Genomic DNA, 26392 nt, shown 5'->3' on the forward strand with positions numbered 1-26392 from the left:
ATGGATTTCGCCCCCCTGCACCTTCAATCGCTTCTCATTTCTTTATTTGTTGTGATTTGTGGTTTTACCATTATCAGAGTCTTGAGATATCACATGATTCAGAAGCCTAAACTGCCTCCAGGTCCTAAACCATGGCCTATACTTGGTAACCTTCCTCAAATGCTCTCAAACAAACCTGTATTTCGATGGATACACAATCTCATGCAAGATATGAACACTCAAATTGCATGCATTCGTCTAGGAAATGTCCATGTAATTCCAGTCACATGTCCCTCCATTGCTTGTGAGTTTTTGAGAAAACACGATGCTGAATTTTCTTCAAGACCACTGACCATGGCCACTGATATCATGTCCAGTGGTTATAAGACCATAGCTATTGTACCCTTTGGGGAGCAATGGAAGAAAATGAGGAGAATCTTCGTCAACGACTTGTTCTCCCCTCTCAGACACCACTGCTTTCAACACAAAAGGAACGAAGAAGCTGATAACATTATGTTTTATGTGTACAACAAATGCAACAATGTGAAGGATGGGGGCCTTGTGAATGTCAGAGATGTTTCACAGCACTACTGTTGCAATGTCACGAGGAAGTTGATTTTTAATACAAGGTACTTTGGAAAGGGTAGGGTGGATGGAGGGCCAGGGCCAGAAGAAGTAGAACAAGTGAATAACATTTTCACATTGCTTAAACACGCTTATGCATTTTCTGTTTCTGATTATCTGCCATGGTTGAGGGCTTTTGATTTGGATGGGCACAAGAGGAAGGTGAAGAAAGCAATGAGAACGATGGAGAAGTATCATGATCCAATGATTGAAGAGAGAATGAAGCAATGGAAGAATGGAACAAAGAGCGTTGAAGAAGACTTGTTGGATGTTCTGATCTCACTCAAAGATGACAATGACAATCGTACTTTGACGATGAAGGAAATCAAGGCGCTTACTATAGTAATACATCACTCCTTATCACCTTTTTTAGAAGTGCTAGATTAATCTAATAACTTACCTTTTTAAAAATAAATAATTTTTTACTTTTTTTAATCAGCAAATATTATCTAATTCTTATGATTAGAATATTGTTTTTAATCATTTTAATTTTTTTATTTGCCTACTTTATTTATTTTAGAAATAATTTGCCTTTTTCTAATCGGAAATATTATCTAATTCTTGCGGTAACGTAAATATTATTTACGTAATTTATGGGGAAAAATATTTTATTTATAACCATTTATTATATCTAAAACCGAAATATTTTATTAAAAGATATAAATGAAATTATTCAAAAGGACTTATCTTGAAGTGACATGGTTATCTACCTATCATAAATCCTATTTAAACGAATCAAAAGACTTATACATAAATAATTAATGTGTTGAATTCAAAATTGAATAATGTTTTTCCTTTTATTAAAAATAATCCTTTAGTTACCAGGTTTTATTTTCCTACTTAATCTGAGATGACTGTATGAAAAATATTCTTTGAAAGAGGGATCATACCAGCAGTGTAACATATACACATTGATACATATTCTGATTGGCCTAAAATGTGTAAAAGTAACACAATGTTAACACTTTCCAAATTCACGGCAGAAATTATAATAACCATTCACATCTATTGCTTTGTTTCTATGCATAAACAATTTTACAATGCAAATACAAACTACATATACGAATCAAGAGAAAAAAATATGCAGGAACTTATGCTTGGAGGAGCAGACAATCCATCGAATGCAGTTGAATGTGTCCTTGCAGAAATGGTAAGTCAACCCCATATACTTCAGCAAGCTACTGATGAAGTAGACAAGGTTGTCGGTAAGCAAAGGATGGTACAAGAATCAGATATTCCAGAGCTCAATTACGTAAAGGCTTGTTTGAGAGAAGCCTTTCGCCTTCATCCTGTGGTACCTTTTAATCCTCCCCATGTCTCGAGCAATGACACAATGGTGGGAAACTATTTTATTCCAAAGGGTAGCCATGTACTACTAAGCAGACATGGACTTGGACAAAACCCTAAAGTGTGGAACGAACCACACAAGTTCAAACCTGAACGTCATCAAAAGAGTGATGGAACTATGGTTGTTTTGTCAGAACCAGATTTGAAGTTCATATCATTTGGCACAGGAAGACGAGGTTGTCCTGCAGTTATACTTGGCTCCACCATGACTGTGATGTTATTGGCCAGGCTGATCCATGCATTTTCCTGGAATGCACCTCCAAATTTATCAAGTATCAACACTCTTAAGTCTGACAATGGTGGTATGCTTGCTGAAGCACTTGTGTTAGAAGCCAAACCAAGATTAGCATCAGAGTTGTATCACAGTTAAATAAGTACATGCAAATGAAAGTTATTATGTGTGCTTTACTTTTTTCCTTTTTAAATAAAGATTAAGAAAATTGTTACTGTTGCGTCTGCAGCCCAAGGAAAAATCTCCCTTTGACTTTAAACTCCTTATCCAGGCATTGTGTTATTTTCTTAATGTCAGAAATGGAATCTCCTAAAGCAAGATCATGAATGAATTTTTAATATGGTGCTTAGTGAACAAAGAGTGATAAAGAGAGACTACGTAAATTTAAACTGTGCATCCCTTTTAGGATTTTGCTGGGTTCGCGTTTCATGGTTAAATTTGTTGTTGGAAAAATTTGTTTATTTTCTTTCTGTTTCGACCGGATCCGGGGAGGCCCTGTTAAAACACTCATAAACGGAAAGACTGGCGGATGGAAGATTTCGCATGCAACGGATCGGACGGACGCTTGATGCGGCGGACGGAAGATTTCTCACCAGCTGAAGCAGATCGAGCGGCTCTGGCGCTTGGGAGCATTAGGAGCTGACGAGAACCGGATGGACTCTGCTGAATCCCACGAACTGAAGAAGACCGGGCCAAGACCGGACGGATGGTTATCTCTTGGCCGAGGGTTGGACGCGTTGGGAAGGGTTTCTCCCTATGCACTCCAGGTGGTCGTCCTCCTACTCCAAGCCGGGCGGTCGGGTACCTGCCAAAGGCACTCCGACGCTCAAGTCAGTAATATGACAGAGCGGTCTGTGATGCATGAATATATTGCATCGTAACTGTCCAGAACTCATACCTGAAACCTTTATTTATACTGATTGTAATGGGCTTTTACCTTTAGTGGGCCTGATAACGGCCCAATCATACTTAATCTTCGTTAAGGGCTTTAATAAGTCTTTAACCGTGTAGTCGATCCAGCGCGGGTCGGTTAGGAAGGATGGTCGGCCAGGGATGTCAACCTGGGTGGGCGGCCATCTGGTTCTGTTGTCCGGTCACACTGGACGCTCGGTCCTGATTGCCCACCTGAGTGGACGTTCGGTTTATGAATGACCGACTTTGGAGGGTCACTCAGTCCATGTGTGGTCGGACAGCGTTAACTCTAACGCTCGGTCTTGATGTTCGACCGGATAGACGTTTGATTCATGAAAGGGATGACCGGACGGTACACTTTCTTTTGTTGTTAATAGGATTATCTTCTCTCAATGAAAGCACTAGTAGCTGCTTTTCCTATTTCCATCACCAACGACACACCTGGGTTCGTGTTCTTGTCAATTTTAGTCTTTTTCGATTGATTACAACCACATCACGATTCCAACCAACAATTTCTGAAAGATCAGAGCAAACATCTAAATTTCTACACTGAATTCTAATTTCACTTAATCAATTCTCAATTTCACATCAATCCCTGATTTGGATGATAGGACCTAAAGCCTATTAGTGAACCCTAATTTCGCGCAATATGAAAACATTTCCAATTTGATTTTAATTAAATTTTGCTATTTTGTTAATGTTTTTTAAAATACCAAAATCCACATCACTCATCCGGATAAAATGCCATCAGTTTGTCACCTTTAATTAACCCATGTCAACGTGTCACATCAATTGCCATTTAACTACGTTCAGCCAATTTAAAAACAAAGTCCAATTACATCAATAATTCACAAGTAGAGATCTAATAGAGAACAAAATGAGTGAAGAATCAATTTGAGACAAGTAACAAAAATAAAAACTTCATGAATGATTTAACCTTTTTAATATATAGATCCCTTCCAAATTCCAAAAAAAAAACTAAATTGAGAGGACTATTTTTGTTTCTTTTTTTAAGAAAAAATATTAAAAAAGTAAACATTAAAAATAATAATAAAAGATAATTAGTTTAGAAATTTACAATATTATATAGTTGATCATAAATATTTTTATTGTAATATTCTTAGTTTTAAAAAACTCATAAATTATTTTTTATTTTATTTCTTAATTTAAAATGATTAAAATCTAAACTCAATAATTATAATGAATTATTTTAAATTAATTTTTTACAATTTTATTTTTTTTCTTCTCATTTTAGAAAAACAAAAAAAAGTCCGAAAATTCTTAACATATTATTTGGAAAAATGATGTTCTAATGAGTTTATTGAAAAACATCTTTAAAAAATTATTATTTTAAGAGAATAAATAAATAAAAATTTAATAGTATATTTGGATAAATTTTTTCTTTTAAGAGAAAAATATAATCTATGTCCAATTATATTAATTGTTGTATATGTGAAAATGTATTATATTTCTTGCTCGTGTACTGAGTTGCAGATAATTAAATATTGTTATGAATTTTAATATCTTTAATGAAATATTAATATATCAATCACTGTTATTATATAAAAATTTATTAAATAAATAAATAAATATTACTACAAGAATTATGTTGATTATTATTTATAACTAAAATCCGTCGATAATTTTTAATTTATTAACAAAAGGGGTTTTCGATATATTTTATATTTAAATTTGTTAATAAATATTTTGATTAATTTAAAATTTGAAAATTTCTCAAAGATTTATCATCACAATTACTGAAGACTTTGTTGTCGAAAAATATTAGTTAATAAATCACAATTTTTAGTGTCTATGTAAATTTTTATGGGGACTTTATTATTATAGTTATTGACTATCCATATCCATTCGACAACAAATTTTCTGTCTAATCTATTAGAGTTTTATATTATATATTAAGAGATATGTGAAGTGAAGGTAAAGGAAGAAGATTATAGGAAAAGAAAAAAAAAAGTAAAAAAGAAAAAAGTTACTAAATAGTGAGGTGAAGGTTGATGATTGTCGAGGAGAGTCACTAATGATGATTAAATATGTCATGATTAAATATCATTAATAAAATTATTACTTTTCATATTACATATTTATTTACAAGATTGTGCATATCCGTTTTTCATGCTTTCTACATATATCATCGGCAAAAGATTGATATTTTGAGTTAATAGTTCTACTTTTTATGAGTTTTATTTAAAGTAGTCCTCAGATTTTTATTCACATTCAAAAATAATTTTAATTTTTATAATTATTTGTTCAATTTAATTATTTTCTCTTACTGTGTTTAAACATGGTCAGCCAGTGAATCAGTAGTTAGTTTTTTATATACCTAAGAACTTAAAAGAAGATATAGTATTTGAAGATGATTTTGTTCAAACGAACTTCCCCAGCTACAACTCCATCAATGCCGCATAGTTGTTGTGAGTTTGGCCACCTCCTCCGCATACTCCGGCAAAGAGATTTTCATCCGCAACCTTAACCTCCTCCGCATACTCCGGTAAAGAGATTTCCATCCGCCACCTTAACCCTCCACTTCCTCCGTCACCTCCCTCGATTTCATCTTGCACCACTTGGTCTCCGCTGCCTCACTCCCAGACATATTAAATTCCTCAATTTTCCTCTGCCTGTATTAATTGATCTGTGCTCAGTCTACATTGAGTATAATTGTGTATGCATCATACATACAGATTTTGAAAGATATCTTACCTTATTCTAACAGATAAAATTGGACATACAATGAACACAATGCACAGTAGCAAAGTGTAGATAGAGTACTGATAGATATTATACATATCTAAATTTTAAGATTCTTCTGCTTAACATCAACATTGACAAGAACACAGAGAAAGATTTGCAGATAGTTGCGGAAGAAACATCACCATTGTTGGCAGAGGAGAAATTAGAAATTATAGATTACACAAGCCACATAGATTTGTCCAAAGAGCCAGGCCATTATGTGATATTCTGGGAAATCAGTGGAGAAGCAAGTGAAGAAGTGCTTGGTGGATGCTGCAACTGCATGGACAAGTCTTTTGTTGATGCTGGCTACACCAATTCTCGCAAAGTCAACTGCATTGGTGCCCTTGAACTCCGACTTGTGAGGAGAGGAACATTCCAGAAGATTCTTGACCATTACGTGGCACTTGGATCTGTTGCAAATCAGTTCAAGACACCAAGATACATAGGCCTTACAAACACCAGAGTGTTGCAAATATTGAATGAAAATGTTGTCAAGAACTATCTCAGTACTGCCTTCAATTGAATAATATTAATAATAATCCTATAGGAGCTATGTTACAGTTTTGAGAGACTGGTGAATGATTTTCTCCTAAGAATATGCTTGTTGTTGAATGTGTATGGCTAACATAAAGGGAGTTTTTTAATGTGAAAATGCTCTTTCCAACTCTTATATCCCAACCAAAAGATAGGAGAAATAGTGGAGGGTCAAAAGTTGGTTTCATTTATCTACAGTTCTTAATCATGATAAGGATTTTTTCCTATCCTGTGTCGATAAATGATATTTACCTACCTTTTATGTTAGTTTTATCAGTCCAAAACAAAAAAATAAAATTCAAGTTTATATTTGAATCTTAAAGCTTGCATGATCAGTATTTGAATCTCACAATTGGTACCATTAGTTCAAACATGAAAAGACAACTCATATTTTTGTTTGTATATATGTATATTTATTGAATTAAATTATAATAAATGCAAAATTAAAATAATCATAGAGATTGTTACTTCCATTTTGGCAAAGCAAGACCTTAAAATTGCTAGAACAGCGTAGCATAGGTCATTAAGGTCATTGGTAGTGGTTACGACTGAGTTCAAGGATAATATGTCCCCAGTGGAGATTTTGCAGTTGAAGACCCTTGACTCTCCACCATATGCTTCAAGGAAATTGTGATCAATTAAAATCATCATTCATATCAATATACGCAGCCATTCCACACTAATTAAAATCATCATTCATGTCAATATAGTGTAGTATTTTTTGAGAACAAAACATCCTATTGCAAAATGGAGTATTAATAGAACATCCTAATGCCTTGAAGTTGAGGGAGGCGGCAGAAACCAAGTGGTGGAAGATGAAGTTGAGGGAGACGGTGGAGGAAGTGAGGGGTTGAGGTTGCAAATAGAAATCTTTTGGCCGGGGTAATGCACAGAAGGTGGACGGAGGAGGGGGGCGAGTTCACGACAATAATGCAACAACGATGGAGTTGTAGCGATAGAGGGATATGGATTCTGGCACGACAATGGCGAGGATAGAAGTTTGTTTGAATAAAATCACTTTCAAATATCGAATTTTCTTTTTAAGTTGTCATGTATATAAAAAACTAACAACTTATTTACTGGTAGCTGACCTAGACACTGTATAGATAATGATATAGAGACTGTCAGCGAAAAGGACCAAATTGAACAAAAATTATAAAAAATTGGATACTTTTTAATTGATTCTCGCATATTTCAGTGTTGGAAGTTCCACACCAACTAGAGATAAGACCAATTTATAATATATAAGTAGATGCAAACTTCACTTTACAAACTAGTTTTGTGAGTTTGAGTTAGACTGTCCACTTCTTAACATAGTATAAAGTTATGATTTTGTGATATTGAATTAGGAATTATAAGATTATTTTTTATATATATCACATCATATTCATACCATTAGAACATATATTCTAACTTGTTACACCTTTTTAGTTCTAAAAGTTTTATTTTTTAACTTTTTTTATTTTTATTAATAAATGAAATCATTTTGACAGTTTCTTAAAAGTACGAGATAAAATGTTGTAAAATAATAATTTATCGTAAAGAAACATTAAATTTTTCAATATGGACAACGTTTAAAAGTAAAACCGTCAATTTTTATTATTCATTATTATTAGTAAAACGTTTTTGGTGCAAGATTCAATTTTTATTTATTTATTTATTATTCATTATTGTGACAATAGTCTTTATCCAAGTTTCTCACTTAAGAGTTGTCTCACATTCTATAAATAGAACATTTTTCACATTCCAAAACACACAACATTTTCTCTTATTTTTCTTCCTCCTAGTTTCATGCTTTCTCCTTTTCTAAAAATATCCTGGATTTATTTTTTACTATTTATAGAATTTCTTACTGGTTTTGTCATAAATTTCTAAGTTCCTTAGAAAAATACCACTAGTGCAGAAATAGCATTTAACGTCACGCGTTTAACCTTTAAGAAAAGGCAATCTGACGTGAAAAGTGACTGGTGGCAATTTTTCAAATAAAACAACATTATAGAAGTCAGTTAAATGGGCCCCCGAAGTCAAATAAGGTATAGACGTCGGCTTCCCCTCCACAAACTTAAAAAATGTTCAAAAATATCTCATTTAGGTGCCAATATTAAATTTTTTTGCCATTTAGACATCGGTCCCCCTCCCCATGGACTAAAAAAGGTTTGAAATTACCTCATTTTGGGCGCCAATATTAATTTTTTTACCACTTAGACATTGGCTCGAAAGGGGGTTACGCTTAGAGCATTGAGACGTCGGCTGGGAAGGGGGGTCATCGTCAAATACTTTGCATTTTTACCTACTCCAGGACGTGAGCACCAATTACGCGTTCTCTCTCTTGCTGCGTTCAACTTCTTCCTCTACTTTCTCTCGTTTGTCATTAACGTTCAGGTAAGTTTTCTTCCACTTTGCACCATTTAAAATTATTTTACACCGATTATATTACGTTTGGAACCATTATCTTTCATTTGCACTGATTAAAATTTGTTTTCATTGAATTTGGTGCAGCTCCTAGGAACGTTCTAGGAAAACTGGGTGACAATTATGTGTGTTTCTCTCCTCATCCTCACAACGGCACCTGTTTACTCACCTTCACGGTTAGTTTCATTTTGGGGTTGTTATGTTGCATTTTCATTAGTTGTTGCATTTTTAACTACTTCTAAAATTCTAAACATTTTTGTGGTGTATTCTTGTGTTTGATATTGATTTCTCATGGTTTTAGTGGAGGATTGGCGAATTTTTTTAGAAAAACAGTTCATTATTGAGGTCTCTGGTAAGAACAACATACGTCAATTAACGTCTGTTAAAAAAACAACATACATCAATCTAACGTCTATCGCTATGACATCGGACATTTAATATACATCAAAAGCCTAAAATAACATACGTTAAAAGCTATTTTTGTGTTAGTATAATATATATATTCACTTTGCAAAAGTAAAAGTTATTATTTTTTATATAATTTGTAACCAGTAAAAAAAAATGTAAAATAGTAGTGATTAGTGATGTTTAACGGTTTATATTTTAAAGCTTAATGTATAGTTTTTAAAACAACTTTCTTATACATTAAACATTTTGAATATTGGTTTCTTATATAATTTAAATTAAATTGTAATATATATTATGTTTTTCATAATATATGTTATTGAATTGTAATAAAAAAAAAAGTACAAAAACATTAGTTTGAGTGGAGATTTAAACGTGTTCAATTGTTATGTTCATATTGAATATTTTAGAAGTTATTTGAAGATACAATGAAAGCAACAAAATAAAATGTATATATGTGGACTAAAAACAATGAGCGTAGATATATATATATATATATATATATATATATATATATATATATATATATATATATATATATATATATTTTCAAGCTCGCCAATCTAATCTTGATTTATTTATATTTTAAAATTGCAATATCTGTTATATCGCAGTTAATTGCAATATCTTTAGGTAATATGCATTGATTATAAAATTATTTATGTTAGATTATATGTGTTATAGTTCCTTTGTCTAAAAAGGAAATAGTTTTGCAAAACTGTTTTATAACAAACTTTAAATGCTGATAAATCCAATTAATAACATGAATAGTTGATTTTGTCATTTACTATTATTCAATGAGACAGTATGATGTGAAAGTGTGTCGGTATTAAAATATCAGTACAAAATATCTATAATTTAATTTCTAAAATTGGAAACAAACTAATAACTTAATTATTACGTCATTCTTATGAGTGAACTAAAATAAACAATTACTGCTACAATTTTATTATTCTTGTGTTTTAAATTTTAATTTAAAAGTTCAATAAAAACATTTAACAATTAATTTCAATATTAAAATTTAAACATAGGATACAAGGATGAGAAAAATAATTCAATACAGATATTTATACATTTTTATGACTAAGATCCAAAAACAATTGCATTATTGATTTTAGAAAAATGAAAATTTTGGACCACTTATATATGAAAAATTCTAAACTCTAATTTAACCGGATAGAAAGCTTTCGAAGTAAAACCATTCATAAAGGCGAAAGAATAAGAAGAAATGAGAAAGTCGCAGCAAAAGAAAAATAAAAAAAAATAAAAAGAAAAAAGAAATGAGAAAAAAGAAGCTACACCGAAAGTGACTTCAAAATTTACTTAAACCGAAGCACATTGCAACAGACTCTATGATATCCCACAAATGTAATTATTTTTAATTTTAAAATTATCACAATGCGTTTTTCACACAGTATTCTTTTAATTTGTTTATTATTTTTTTAATCAACGCCTTTAACTTAGGTTTCAATTTCCTTATATTTATTTTCTTATTTTAATTTTTATATTCATTTTTCTTTATATTTTATATTATTCACATGGCGGTCAATTGTCATAATCAATGAGATTGGTAATTTTGCTAACTACTTACAATAAATAACATTAATTATGACTTCTCTCTTTGCTGTATTTTTCAAACCCTAAATGCCCCACTTGTAAATAAAAGGAAAATTATTTAAATATTAATTTATTTATTTTTTTAATTTAGTTTTATTTTTTTTAATTTGACTTTTTTTCTTAATATAGTTTAAATAATTAACTGATTGTGAACAAAGTTATGTGCAAGTTTGTAACTTATTTTTTTATTTTTTAAAAAAGTTAATTTAAAAAAAATCACGTGTCAAATCAATATCATGTGTAAGTTGAATTTAAGTTATATGTGAAATAAACCAAGCATATTGCTAATAATTTATCTTTATGTAGATGCTATGTTGGTGATAGGAGATTATAGCACAAAATTGACGAGTTCAAATCATAAATGAAAACAACGTTTGAAAAGCAGTGTTTTCAACTATTTCCTTGGTCTCGGGTTTGTGTATATAATTCACATGGGATTTTAATGCATTAAATGAAGTATGCAAGTGAAATATTGGAGAAGTTCAAAATGTCATAATGCAATCTAGAACATATATCAGTCATGATGAAATCATAACTTACCGAAAAAAAATTGAAGAAGAGGGGGTTGATGCAGTGTTGTATAGATAGATTGTAGGTTCCCTCAAATATTTGCGTAATGACATACCATATATATGTTGTGAATAGTCCAAAATTGTCAAAGCAGTTAAACATATATTAAGGACATATGATCTTGGTATATATTTTCTAGAATAGGTTGGAGTGAATAATGGAGTTGGGAGCGTTTTAGAAGTTTGGTCTGATTCTAATGATAAGGTGGAGGAAAAGCACATATGACTACTTGCTCGAATACATTAATATCTTTTAGTGCTCAAATAAGTAATGTGATAGTACTCTCTTGTGAAGAATACATTACAACAGCAGAGGTCACTTGCCAATGTCTATGGCTTGGAGAACTGAAATTGTAGTATGAGAAACATATACAAATTTTTATTAAATTTTCCATCAACCTCTCAAAGAATTCCATGGTACATATTAAAACAAAAATTCATTTTCTAAGAGACAAAGTATGCAAACGAACAATGGACTTGTACAGTGTAGTACTAAAGATCAGATTGTTGATACTTTTATTAATAACGTCTATTTTTACCTATTTTTTTATTTGTTTGGATTAATAAAATCAATTTCTTAGTAGCTTTTATCTTGTTTAATCCTCAAGTTTTTTTTGTTTTGTCTTGTTTTTGTATTTTAGTTGTTTTACGTTTGTTTACCCTTAATTTCTATTTTGAGTGTGTTAAATAAGTCGATAGGAAGCAATTTCGATAGATGAAAACAAACTGAAACTCAAGAAAGTATGATTAGACAAGAAATAATGATTTTTAGACAAATACTCTTTCTAGGGGAACTAAAATTGCACCTAGCGCTACAAACATGAAGAAAAGACTCATGTAGTGAGTTATATTGTCATGGATCGCCCTTGGATGACCAAAAAGTCATCATTGGACGTCAAAAACTTTATAACTTTTTGGCAAGTATACAAAATCGTTCAAGTAATACAGTGAATTAAGTTAAGAGTATCATTCTCCCAAGGGAATTTGAGTCACGTTATTCAATTAAAATTATTTATCAAGATCAATTACCGATGATAATATTTGTGATTTCAATTTGAAAATTAGCATGAGATTAACAACGTAAAAAAAATTAAGATTGAAAAATACGATAAAAGATCACTGAAATTAGTCTTTAATGAACATTACAGTAAAATCCTAGACAACATACATTCTCTGTTCAAGCATTCACATAAGAGTATCTTGGTTTAATTCCTTAAAACAAGTTCTAAAATTATCTATTAAATTATTAATTCCTTAATTAATTCAAGAGATAATTTTGCATTAAATTCAGATGTTGAGAATGACCAAAAGCACAGAAGTTATTCCTAGCGTAGATACTTTTAGTTTCTTTTCTTACGTTTTTGGTTCTAAAAATACTTCCCAGTACAAAAGAACTTTTAAAGAGAATTATACTTCCGTATAATCAAAAGCAAGTCAAGAAAATAACAAGAACAGAAACATATATTGTACAGGAAATGTACATTAATGTATCGTCATACAACCAATTCTAATGAACAGAAAATTTAGTCTATCCTAGACATCTCAAACGTACTCTTTACAGCAATTCCTTGCAGAAAATGAAGTCTTGATGTCTTGAAATGTCTCCTGATCGTCTCCTGAAGTCTCCAGTATTTTTCTCGCTTTGTTTTTGTGTTAGAAGATATTTTTTTGTCTTTCTATCAAGTCACTTAACTTCATTAATTCGCTCAGCGCACATGTGTGTATGCGTTGTGCAAATTTTTCTTAACTACTGCACTTCAACTGATGATATTCGCACAGTGCACAGGTACTAGTGCGCTATGCGAATTTCCTCCTTCTGACAGTGGGAATTTTGGCTTTCGCTTTGCGAGAATTGGCTGACAACAATCCAAATAACAACCTTTCCTGTACAATGTTTAACATAACATTCTACTACCTAATACAACTTTTCAATGAGAAACAACATGAATAATTACAAGATTGAGCTCATTTATAAGTGTGAAAACAACTCTTTTTGACACTTATCAACTCACTGGGCAAGTTGGCTTTTCGATTAGTGAAGATGACAACTCACACCTATAGTATTTGAGTCGTTAGACGAAAATATGGTTCGCCCAACGAGTTACAAGTTTGAGAGTGTTGATTTTTAGGCCTCACTGGACGAGAATGAAATCTTTAAGTGAGTCTTTCGGTCTTGATACGTGAAAGTGGTTATTTAATCATGTTTTCGTGAGGGTTTTGTGTATTCTCTCCTCCCACATTTTATTCTTCACCTAGAGCGACTAGGAGAAACCTTGGAGGTTATTTGGGGTGTTGGGAAACTCTCTCTTCTCCTTCTTGGGCTTCAATCTTCATCAATGATGATTTTGCGCCTTTTAGGTTGAGGAGGAAGATGGGTCATGAATTGGAGATGAAAATGTGAAGAGGAAACACAATTAAAGCATGAAGTAGAGGCAAAGAACCTTAGAAAATAGCGTGCATCTCTCTTTGGTTTTAACTTCTTCCTCATCTCTTCAATTTGTAAACTCTAGGTTCTCCACTGTGCAGAGTTAACCCTATTTTTTTATTTTATATATAATAAACTGAATCTTGTGTATTTTATGATGTTAATAGATATGTTTTTCCATTTCAAAGGTAGTATTTGATTTATATGCTTAAGGTTTGTTGTGGCTTGATCAACCAGGCATGATTGTTGGTTCTTGAGGTTTTTGAAAGTTTCTTTTGAACCTAGAATTGAAATTAAATACTTAATGGAGCTTGTATCTAGGTGTCGCAACCGGGATCGCGACGGGACGGCGAACCGAAAACAAACCGGTTTAGGAAAAGATTTTGGGAGTCGCCACCATAGTTTATTATGGAAAAACCATAAAATAAGACATGGTCTACGAAAACTAGATTTTAGGTTCGAGAATCGATTACGCATAAGGAAGGTGTTAGCACCCTACCGTACCTGCCCAAAGGCAGTACCTTTAACTAAATGTATAAAGTTGACGTGGTTTCTCAAAATATTTAGTTTTCCCTAAAAAAATAATAATATAAAGAAATTATTAAGAAACAAAAAAATATTTTTTGTTTTAGGAACCCGACAAGGATTGACCTTACTCCTACGTATATCCATTTATGATGGACAATCAGGGATCACGTAGTTCTTTATCTAGAAAAAGGTTTGTGAGTTTGTTTAAAAAATACTATAATTGATTTAGATTTTTTTTAAAAGTGAATCCGACAAGGATTGACCTTGCTCCTACCTATATGCATTTATAATGGAAAATCAGGGATCACCTAGTTCTGGTAAAAAAGGTTTAGTTTAACAAAATTGACATTTTTGGTTTTAAATATTTTGTATTTTTTTATTTCAAAAATGGTGGAAAAAAGAAAGAAATCGGTCATAGGTCAACACATCCTTATAAAAACAAATTATGATTTAAAAAAACATTATTTGTGTGTAGGAAAAATAATACCTTTCAAGAAAAACTTCAAAGTACAATAAAAAGAGAAAAAGAATGGTGTAAAGATGACATACCTCTTTAGCTTTCAGTACTTTCCTATTTATTCTTTGGTGATTGTCGTTGACAGGACCCTTACCCTTAATTGTGAATTAATTGACAACGAACAAAATAGGGAAAGAAAATGTCTTGATTCCAAGAAAAAGAAATAAAATAATATTCAAGACATTGATTATAATTATTGTCAGAAAATTTGTCCCAAATCATTTTTTCCTCTTTAAAAGTAATTGACGCAACAAATTATATATAATTATTGGCATAATATTGATTCAAACTATTACCATATTAAACTAATATTTCAAAAATATTGTGTCGTGTATTAAAGTTATTATTTTATCATTTTTACCCACCATTAATTATTATCCTTTTATTCTTGTTTTTTACCTTTATTTTTATTAACTTACCCGGACGAAATTGGGTGTTGACACTAGGGATAAAACATGATTCATTAGTCATCTTAAGACTCTCGAACTTAATGCATAGTTATTTGTTGAAGATTTAAGGAATTGAAATTTTATGAGCTATCATAGGCTCTCAAAGTCTTTAGGGATAGGATTTGAGTATTTTGGTGAGTTGATTTTTAATTGAATATGGAATTGAGATGTTTATGTATACATGAGAATAAAGTGAATGAAATCTAGCCTTGACAATTTCTATGTTAATTTTTTTTTTGCACACCAACTTTTTTTGATAAAAACACAAAAAAAGTTTTCCATTATGTTTTTGTAAACTTTGTAGTATAGTTGAGTTGTTGAGTACAATAATTGTCTAAGGTTACAGAAGTCCTTAAAGATAAAGATATTTATCATTTAACATGTGTGATTGTTATTGTATAATTGGTTTTCCACTAACATTTACCAAATCCTTTAAGCATGTAAGATTTGAAAAATTGAAATATGTTTTGGAATTAAAGTGTATAAATTTTTTTATTATAAAGGACTTTTAAATTATAATCAAATGATATAACTTTCTTAACTTCGATATGAGTCTACTTATCTTAACCTTTAACTTAGACCAACTTATAAATAAGTTGTATTTAAATCAACTTTAATTATCTTAATCTAACCTAGACAAAATTTAACCTTAATCAGCCTAAACTATCACTTGAACATTTTCTATTTTAACAAAAGACTATTTTAATTAAGACTGATTCACATGGACTAATCCATGAATTAGTCCTAATTTATGAAACTTTTATTATTATTTTGTTCTGTTAATATTTTTCTATTTTGAATTTCTTAATTTTATAGGCTTTATACTACAATCAATATGAACTAAAGTCAAATCTTATACACTACGTCAAATTAGTGTCATTTTTATGTTTTAATATTTATAATTTTAGCATTTTAAATAATAATATATATCTATTTATTTGTTTATTCACTAGTGTAGTCGAGGGAAACGACAACGGTTATTTTCAGCTATAGGCAGCGGTTCCGCATCCGAGGCATATACAGGCGAGGCAAAAATTTGCCTCAGTTGTGAACTGAGGCAAAAAGGGGTAGGATTTTGCCTCGGTTCACAAATAACCGAAGCAGTACAATTTTTCTTTTTTATATTTTTTTTTTCTCGAACAATGTTTCGCCTTGGTTCCTACTGAACCGAGGCATTATCTCCATAATATAAAAAAAAAGTCTGAAGGGATAACTCCTCTTTGTTCATTTCCCTTTTCAGGAAATGTTATTTTTGTTCCATTCTTCCAACCTGTTTTGATCTAAGGTTTGTATACGGATAAGACAGGTACTTGCTCCTTCTTCGATCTTTGGAATCAAAGCAACCTCCAAGTTTCTCCTGGGCTTCTTCATGCATGATGGTGTTTCCCGTCCCTTTTGTCTCATCACCAAAATCAGTGTCTGCTCTTCCTAAGGTCAAAACCAAATTCATTGTTGCCTGCTAATAAAATAAACTGCCAAATTCTCTCTCTTAATCAATTCCAGAAGCCATCAACGCCTGATCTGAGAAACTCCACTACTACAGTAGGCAAACACACCTTCAACGGACACAACTTATGTTTCCAGATTGCCTCCATAGGCATATTAAGTAGCTGCAATTTAAGCCTAGGAACATCCATGAGAGATCTCATGCGAAAACACAGAATGTACATGATAGCCTGACACCCAGAATAAAAAACCTTATGTGCTCGTGGGTTCAAACCAGAATCACGTAACTTACAATAAGCATAACACTGATCAACCAAGCTTTGTAGGATGGTAGTGACCAACGCAGCCGAAAGGAACTTTGCACGAGAGAGATAACTAGCAAGATAAGCAACAACACTCATCCTTGTTATAGGTGGATTAACATTAGAACCAAACATATTTGCAAGAACCATGGCAAACTTCACACCACATCTGAAATAACAGAATTAGTTAAAAGAATTAGTTGTTGGCAATGCAACACAAATTAGAATTAGTTAAAAGAAAACTACTGAAATAACAATATTCTGGTAACAATGTCAAGATAGATTATCAGCTGCCAGCCTTCGTTGAAGAGGACAGTGACCAATCTTGGAGATGGTGCTGCCACACACAGAGCCAAGGTGACAGAAGTCCTACGCGGACATACAGAAGTCCTACGCGGACAAGAGGAGAAGGCCTTTGGAGTTTACTGCAGGAGATCATGTCTTTCTTAGACTGAATCCAACCAGTGGAGTAGGCAGGGCCGTTCGTCCTAAGAAGTTGTCTCCCAAGTTCGTTGGGCCTTATCAAATCCTAAGAAGAATTGGACCAGTGGCATAAAAGCTATCCTTGCCTCCCCAACTATCCAATCTTTATCCAGTCTTCCACGTTTCTCAACTTCGGAAGTACATAGCAGACCATTCTCATGTACTGGAGTTAGAGGACGTTCGTCTTCGTCAAGACCGAACATTAGAGATACAACCAGTTCGTGTTGAAGATAGCCGCACCAAGTACTACAAGAGGAAAACCATCAGGTTGGTGAGAGTGATATGGGACGAGAAGACGGGCGACTCTACGTGGGAAGTGGAAGATGCAATGAGAGATTTGTACCCTCATCTATTTTCGGGTAAGTCTTAATTTTCGAGGACGAAATTTTTTGTAGTTAGGGGGAATGTCAGACGTCATTAAAAACGCACTCCAAAACTCTTTTAGTGTAAGCCAAGTGTCGAGACGAGAGTTAGAATTTCAGAGAATGGAAAACAGGTGGCTGCAAGGAATTGGACGTTCGGTTTTTGGTTGATAGAGGCAAAATCTAAGTTTCAAAAGTTTACACCATTCTCTGCATGCAACCATTTTCCTCTCTGATTTCTGAAACTCCATTTTCTCCTCCTTCTCACTACATCTCCATCATCTTCTCTCTAAAGAAACACTCACCTTTTCTTCTCCGATCTCTATTCAGGCACCGTAGAAGCACTTCCAACGTTCAGAGCTTCAGTTTGAACCGAACGGTTTCGGGTTCTGAATTGGTAAGTTTTTTTTCTCGTTAGCCGTTCGTTATCTGGTACATGCAAACCAATTTCTGGTTGCATGATGTCGTCTTGTCTGAGCCATCGTTGGTTTTCTGTTGTTTGGTTTAGTTTGAAGAATTGTTAAACGTGAGGGTAGAAAGAATTTTAGTCCGGCGAACCTTAATTCTGCTTCTAGGAACGTTCGTTCACGCTCAGAGGTAAGGGAAGCTTATTTAATTTAATTTGTATGTTTGTTGTGCTGCATGAACGTTCGTTGAGTTGTTAAATTAAAGTGAAGCATGATTGTTGAGATGTTTGACTATATGAAATATGATGGTTGCTATGTTCTAATGTATGAAGTATATGAAATTTACTATGATATGAATGTATGAAATTATGAAGATATATGATGAGAATTGAATTGAGATAAATGATTTCTAGGTATGAAATTTCCCCTATGAAAGTGTACGTTCGTCACTGAACTGTCCTTGACCGTTCGGTTTTCTAGTGAACTTGGTTAGAATTGGATTCTTTCAATTGGGAAGAATCCTAGTTGAGGACGAGCGTCTTCACTTCGAAATATTGTGCATGAGCGTTCGGCCAAGCACAGTTGGTTATTGACGTTCGGTTATAAACTTAAGTGTGTGTGTGTGTGTGTATATATATATATATATATATATATATATATATATATATATATATATATATATGTAATTGTATATTTTCGTTGTTCGTAAACACTACCCCAATAATATCTTATTATATTTATCAAGACTTTCCATTATAAGTTTAGTAGTGCTCGGTCTTACACCCAGCGCTTGTACTGAGTAGTGCTCGGTCTTACACCAAGCGCTCTTACTCGTTCTTTTATATTATATCTCGATGAAAATAATGTTCTTCCAAATTCAATAGAGTTTTCTCTCTACCGTGCTCGGTCATTGACTGGCATTCAGTTTTCGTGATGCTAAACTCAAATAAGCTAATTTTTTCATAAGTGTTCGGTTTCTTCATGTGAATTCTTCTAAGTATTATTCTTTGAATGTCTTGAAGTGTCTACATCCATTTGGTTCCGGCATAGAGCCTTAGTACTTGGCGTGGTCTTTTCGGTGTTCGGTTGGAGTTCTCAAGAGTCAATTCATCTAATTGGCTCACTTTGCAAGTAACGTTCATTCTAGTCGTTCTTGTTACATATGATTGTGCTCGGTTTATTTCTCAACCCGATAGTAACTCTCTTGGTCTTAATCTATTTTGGAACTAGAGATCTCTCGGTCTCAATTTAAGCGTTCGTTCTTGTTATGAGTCGGGGTTGAACGTTCGGTATTTGGTAACCTTAGGGATCTTTGGGCAGAGTGTGTAAATGAAATGATTATTAATGAAAGATGAAGAGAATGTGATATGGATTGAAATATTTGGATTATGGACGAGCGTTCCGGGGAGGAACGACTCATGGTTGAATATTGGAATTGGTAAGTATGAATGTGGTCATGCTAAGCTGGCGGTTCATCCTGATGTTCCGTGAGTACTCGTCCTCACGTAGAGGAGGGTAGGTCATGTGTGGGAACGGCAGGAGGTCTTAGTCCTTAGGGTTACTTTGGACAGATAGGACTAACCTTGGGTGGCAGCTGTTGAGGGTATCCCAGTTATTACATCACCCGGGTGCACGAACGTCGTATCTACACAGATTTCATACAGTCCGGACAGTCAGTCTAGTATTAGGCTTTGCATGAAACGTATGATGAATTATATTGTTTGGTTGATTGTGTGAAATGTATGTTTATACATGAATTAAATTATATAAGCTTACCTTGTGTTTCCTGTCTTGTCTTGTTTTGCACGTTCGTCTTTGTTATTGCAATGATCATCCGTTGTGGATGTGAGCAGAAGGAGACGAGCTGCTGGAAGAGGCGTTGGAGAAGAAAACCTAGTTGAGGTTGAAGTTAAGACCGAACAATAGGACGTTCGGTCAGTAGTCTAGTTATAGTAAGGTGGTCGTTCGATCACCTTCCCTTTTGTTAAGTAGGACCGTTCAGTATTTTTTTTTGTAAACCGTTCGGTCATGAGCGTACGCTCTACTTTAGTGTAAGACTGATATGGATTATTATTCAATGTGATTATTCTATCATATAGTTTTAGATTGTATTTTTGGGATGTTACAGTGAGACAAAAAAAATCCTGGAATAAAAAGTAACCAATAATTGAAACACATCGGTTTTTCTCCCAAAATTTAATTAGATAATCAACTAAATTTGTAGTTTTTTCGTAATTAAGTTTGAAAAGATATACCACCATATAACTAAGATAAATTTTTATATAACATATATTTGATATTTTAGGTGAAATAGTTTCCAATTTTATAATTATGGAAACCAAAACTATGCATAAATATGGAATCGACATTTGACAGTTATACACCCAACAAAAATTTACAATGGATTTGACACGCAACCATTACCGTTTTTAGTAATCTTTATAAATAGGCACATGATTAGCCAAGAGTCACCACAGCTTATACTTACCATTTTCTTCCTTTTCAATTCCCAGTATATCTATGGGTTTCCTCCCCCTGCTCCTTCAATCATTTATCATTTCTTTATCTGTTGTGATTTGTGGTTTTACCATCATCAGAGTCTTGAGATATCATATGATTCAGAAGCCTAAACTGCCTCCAGGTCCTAAACCATGGCCTATACTTGGTAACCTTCCTCAAATGCTCTCAAACAAACCTGTATTTCGATGGATACACAATCTCATGCAAGATATGAACACTCAAATTGCATGCATTCGTCTAGGAAATGTCCATGTAATTCCAGTCACATGTCCCTCCATTGCTTGTGAGTTTTTGAGAAAACACGATGCTGAATTTTCTTCAAGACCACTGACCATGGCCACTGATATCATGTCCAGTGGTTATAAGACCATAGCTATTGTACCCTTTGGGGAGCAATGGAAGAAAATGAGGAGAATCTTCGTCAACGACTTGTTCTCCCCTCTCAGACACCACTGCTTTCAACACAAAAGGAACGAAGAAGCTGATAACATTATGTTTTATGTGTACAACAAATGCAACAATGTGAAGGATGGGGGCCTTGTGAATGTCAGAGATGTTTCACAGCACTACTGTTGCAATGTCACGAGGAAGTTGATTTTTAATACAAGATACTTTGGAAAGGGTAGGGTGGATGGAGGGCCAGGGCCAGAAGAAGTAGAACAAGTGAATAACATTTTCACATTGCTTAAACACGTTTATGCATTTTCTGCTTCTGATTATCTTCCATTGTTGAGGGTTTTTGATTTGGATGGGCACAAGAGGAAGGTGAAGAAAGCAATGAGAACGATGGAGAAGTATCATGATCCAATGGTTGAAGAGAGAATGAAGCAATGGAAGAATGGTACAAAGAACGTTGAAGAAGACTTGTTGGATGTTCTGATCTCACTCAAAGATGACAATGATAATCCTACTCTCACAATGAAGGAAATCAAGGCCCTTACTATAGTAATACATCACTCCTTATCACTTTTTTTAGATGTGCCAGTTTTTTAATAATATAATTGTATTTTTGTTTCTTATAGATTAATCTAATAACTTACTTTTATAAAAAGAAATAATTTTTTACTTTGTAAGTTGAGCTTTTCGGGTAGAAACTAAAATGTGAATTATAATTTAGCTTTTCAACTAGTTCTATAACTTATAAACTATAAACTTCTAAAATAGAATATTTTGGTATATTTATTAAATGTTTTTGTGTTGATTACATTAATTTATAAACTAGTTAATAAGTTGATAACAAATAATTAACTAACGTATAATTTTTTTTCTTATCAATCTATTTGTGTCACTAAATATTATTATTTTTATAAAATTGTCCATAATTATAGTTATTTTTAAATTATAATTTAAATTATGTTGTAAATTCAAAATATACTTTATATATTCAAATATATATTATCTACTATGAATTTAAATTACACAAAAAAAATGCATGTTTGCACAAACTAAAATACTAGTTTATAATTATTGAAATTTTTTATATCATTTATATATAGCTAGAGAGAGAAGTTATCTCTAATCGGGACGGTCTTTTTTCAAATTAGGACATCTCTTCTCTAATAGGACATCTCTTCTCTAATAATTTTTGTTTTATGTTTATTTATTTTTGACAATTTTTATCTATATATAAATTTCTCTTAGCAAAAATTATTTTTAAGATTAAACTCACATATGTCTCCCTTTAGGAAGATTTTTTAGAGGTTGAAAATGAAATTAGAAATCTTATGTATTCTCTTAAAAAATATTTATCTAATTCAATTTATTATAACAATTCTTTTAATATCTGATTTTGTTTCTATTGTAAATGCATCAACAATTTCACTGTACAAATATATATGCACTAATAGAAGCACTGTACAGGAACTTATGCTTGGAGGAGCAGACAATCCATCCAATGCAGTTGAATGTGCACTTGTAGAAATGATAAATCAGCCGGATATACTTCAGCAAGCTACTGATGAAGTAGACAAGGTTGTCGGTAAGCAAAGGATGGTGCTGGAATCAGATGTTCCAAAACTCAATTATGTAAAGGCTTGTGTGAGAGAAGCTTTTCGTCTTCATCCAGTGGTGCCTTTTAATCCTCCTCATGTCTCAAGCAATGACACAATGGTGGGAAACTATTTTATTCCGAAAGGTAGTCATGTACTTCTAAGCAGACATGGACTTGGACGAAACCCTAAAGTGTGGAATGAACCACACAACTTCAAACCTGAACGTCATGAAAAGAATGATGGATCTATGGTTGTTTTGTCAGAACCAGATTTGACGTTCATATCATTTGGCACAGGAAGACGAGGTTGTCCTGCAATCGTACTTGGCTCCACCATGACTGTGATGTTGTTGGCAAGGTTGATTCATGCCTTTTCTTGGAGTGCACCTCCAAATGTATCAAGTATCAAGATTGTTAAGTCTGCTAATGGTGGTATGCTTGCTGAGCCACTTGTGTTAGAAGCCAAACCCAGATTGGCACCAGAGTTGTATTACATATAAGTAATGAGTGAATAAATCCATGCAAATGAAATACTTGTTTGTGTGCTTTACCTTTTGTCGAAAACTCACTTCTAATATGGTATCAGAACCATGATTAGAGTTTATCCTAGCGAGTTCTAAGTGAATATTTCTGTTTTCACCCGGTGTCAGCACGAGATGTCTATATCTCGGCGTGAAGGGCGTGTGTTAGAAGTCTTACATCAATTAGAGATAAGACCAAATTATAATATATAAGTGGGTAAAAACCTCATCTTACAAGTCAGTTTTGTGGGGTTGAGTTAGGCTTAAACTCACTTTCTATTAGCTAGTTTGTTCTTCTTTCAGTTTCAAAGATTATTCTATGTACGTTCCAGTTTCAAAGATTATTCTATGTATAAATTAATAAGAACGGTATGAATATGGAATATATGAATATTGAATTGAGTGAGAAAAATTAAACAAATACTCTAAGGCGTGGAATCAATATGTATTTATAAACTTTGAAGTTTATGATGAAATTTCTGGGAAATAATTAAGATAAATAAAAAATAAACTAATAAAATTATTTCCACTATTGATGTTTTATATATATAATTTGAAAATGTTTTTAAACTTGAAATATTAGAAAGAAAACCTAATATGAATTGATGGTAAGAATAAATTAATTTTAATCAACAAATTTAAAATTATTGTTATATAATATTAGTTAATTGATAATAAGGGTACAACCTTTGATCAATTAATTTAAGTTAATTTTATTAAGAAATTAAGAATTAAGTGATTATATGATTAGAATTTATCAAAAGAAATCTAATTTTAAGTAATTTAAAGGAGTGGTTTTATCATATGATATTCTTTTAATCTGCTTATTATTTGTTTTGTTTCAGCTAAAAGTATCTTCGGAATGATTTTGACAGTTTCTAACTAGAGCATTGAGCACTGAGTGAATTTATTGTATTTTATATGAATCTTAACAAATATTATATAATCCTCAAAATTTGTATTTCTTTTAATTGATTTCAAGTACTACGAGTACATATTCTCATAATTTTTCTTTAAGATTTTTTATAGTTTTATTAGAAGCCGACAATAACAAACCCTATAATCAATCTATTATATAAGTTACTTTTCGTTTTAATAGAAGATTGTACTACCTGTACCGACACACATGATCTAGAAAAGCAATCAACAATTTCATTATATAGAACGAGTAACTGCTCATGAAGATTTCATGTTTAATTACCAAAATGTGAGTCCTGAGTATTGATCAGATCAAACCATAAGAAATTGGATCGTGATGCATAATAGAACTATATCCGATCTATTTAATTATATTGGTAAGCAGTCCCAAGTTTTAGGCGAAGAAAATTAAAAATATATATATTAAATATGCTTAGTATATAAAATTATAACTCATTCTTATTTTAAATTTTGATAGATTTTCATTACAAATTTAAAAATTATATAGAAATAGTTCTTTTAATTTAATTATATTAAATTTTTGTTAAAATATAATATCTGTTTTAAGATGAGTTTTGAATTGATTACACTGTTTTATCATATTCCAATTCAACGTCATTTTAAAATACTGTTTAACAAGCAAAAATAAATTAAATTAAATAAATTAAATAAATTATATTTATTTATTTTTTGAGAATTAAAATATATCAAAATTTTAAAAGAATATCAAATTTTAACTTTTTATTTAGACTAAAAATTTATTTAAAAAATATTTGTTTGACTTTTTCTATGTTGGACGAATCCATGAAAATCATGTTTAAACAACAGGCTTAAGTTTTATTTAAATTTCATTATCTTTATTTTAATATTTTATTTTTATATCCATCAATTTTTTTATCATATATTCACATGACGATATTGTCATAATGAAAGGGATTGGTACAATTTTGCTAACTGCTTGCATAAATAACATTAATTATGACTTACAATCACCCACTGCGAGTACTGTGTTTTCAAACACATACCCCACCTTCGTATTCATTAAAAGACTCTTTTATTTTCGTTTGGTGGTGCATTAATTTCACAAATTATTCCAATATTAACAAAATAAATTTTCTAAAACTGCTTATCCTATCTCTAAATTAAATTGCTAAAGGATATTGTTTCAGTATAATTGTTGGGTCGAGATGCGAACCTGATGAATGAGGTCTTCTCTTTCCCGCAATGTAATTATTCTTATATCTTTCTCTTGCACAGGACTCTTCAGGAGAATGGAATGGATACCTGCGAAGCCACTCTGACGCTCAAGTCAGAAAAAGGAATGACGGAACCTTTTTAGTTCAATAATGAAAAATCAATCTTTTTTCTCCTCTTCCTGAATTATAAAAAATGTACCGTTTTCTCTTCTGGTTTTTCGTATTTAACCTAAAAGTAAGATAAACCGTTTATCTAAAAATCCAGTTAGTTGGAAAACTCAACCGCTTGGTCGTGCTTTTCATCTATGATACTGGGTTAGTTAGTTCCGTGATTTGTGATATCATGGCCAGATGTTTCTAACCACTTATTCCTTAATTTATCCGGGTTAATTGATCCAGTCTGAATAAAGTTGACCGAGCATATGTTGACTCTTAGCTTGATTGGGTTGATTTGACCCATGTTGATCATTTGGTTTAAGTAACGGATGATCGCTATTAAGACAATCGATGTTAGGGGCGACATTGACGAGTGTATGATATGACGATCGTCTCGCTAGCATTATCTTCTATGATATCGCGATCGTTCCGTCTAGGAGGTTGACGATCGTTCGGAAGTGATCGTTTGAGTACTCGTTAATATTTGGCCTGTTTACTATTGGTAGCCGTCCGGGTAAAAGCGATCGTTCAGTCGCTCGTTCGGTTTACTGTTGACAATCGCTCGACTCAGATATCCTACCATACAAATATCATATTAAAAGGTGAATACTTTATCGAGGAAGATCACTACCATAGTTTGATTGACACGATAACTAAGAATTTCCTGATAAGACACTTTTTCTTTCTTTCTGCACTTTAACATATTATTTATAATATACGAAAATATAAAGTAAACTAACTAAAAATATATAAAATTGAGATTATATAAATTATATTTGTTATAAATTAATAC

At 32.3% G+C, this 26392-nt stretch overlaps 2 protein-coding genes and 1 pseudogene across 2 annotated transcripts; all 3 read left to right on the forward strand.

The window, feature by feature from the left end:
* LOC148198721 (isoleucine N-monooxygenase 1-like) lies at positions 1-2408 on the forward strand. The gene is made up of 2 exons (XM_088091733.1): positions 1-945; positions 1691-2408. Exons 1-2 carry the CDS (start codon positions 1-3, stop codon positions 2318-2320), a joined length of 1575 nt encoding a protein of 524 aa, XP_087947859.1. The 3' UTR covers positions 2321-2408.
* Positions 2409-2835: 427 nt separating this feature from the next.
* LOC124824284 (jasmonoyl--L-amino acid synthetase JAR4 pseudogene) lies at positions 2836-6365 on the forward strand (annotated as a pseudogene).
* Positions 6366-20818: 14453 nt separating this feature from the next.
* On the forward strand, positions 20819-23308 carry LOC124824285 (isoleucine N-monooxygenase 1-like). The gene is made up of 2 exons (XM_047296697.2): positions 20819-21763; positions 22679-23308. The coding sequence occupies exons 1-2, from the start codon at positions 20819-20821 to the stop codon at positions 23306-23308; spliced, it is 1575 nt and encodes a 524-aa protein (XP_047152653.2).
* The last annotated feature ends 3084 nt before the right edge of the window (positions 23309-26392 follow it).

This window comes from Vigna umbellata, chromosome 5, assembly GCF_029865625.1.
Source record: "Vigna umbellata cultivar VRB3 chromosome 5, Vumbellata_1.0, whole genome shotgun sequence".
Taxonomy (NCBI): Eukaryota; Viridiplantae; Streptophyta; class Magnoliopsida; order Fabales; family Fabaceae; genus Vigna; species Vigna umbellata.

What these genes read in the sequence shown, in the direction of transcription:
- LOC124824285 (XM_047296697.2), top strand. Translation starts at nt 20,819, where the DNA reads ATGGGTTTCCTCCCCCTGCTCCTTCAATCATTTATCATTTCTTTATCT. An exon ending in AAATCAAGGCCCTTACTATA is followed by an intron (nt 21,764 to 22,678) that starts GTAATACATCAC and finishes AGCACTGTACAG; the next exon opens with GAACTTATGCTTGGAGGAGC.
- LOC148198721 (XM_088091733.1), top strand. Translation starts at nt 1, where the DNA reads ATGGATTTCGCCCCCCTGCACCTTCAATCGCTTCTCATTTCTTTATTT. An exon ending in AAATCAAGGCGCTTACTATA is followed by an intron (nt 946 to 1,690) that starts GTAATACATCAC and finishes AAAAATATGCAG; the next exon opens with GAACTTATGCTTGGAGGAGC.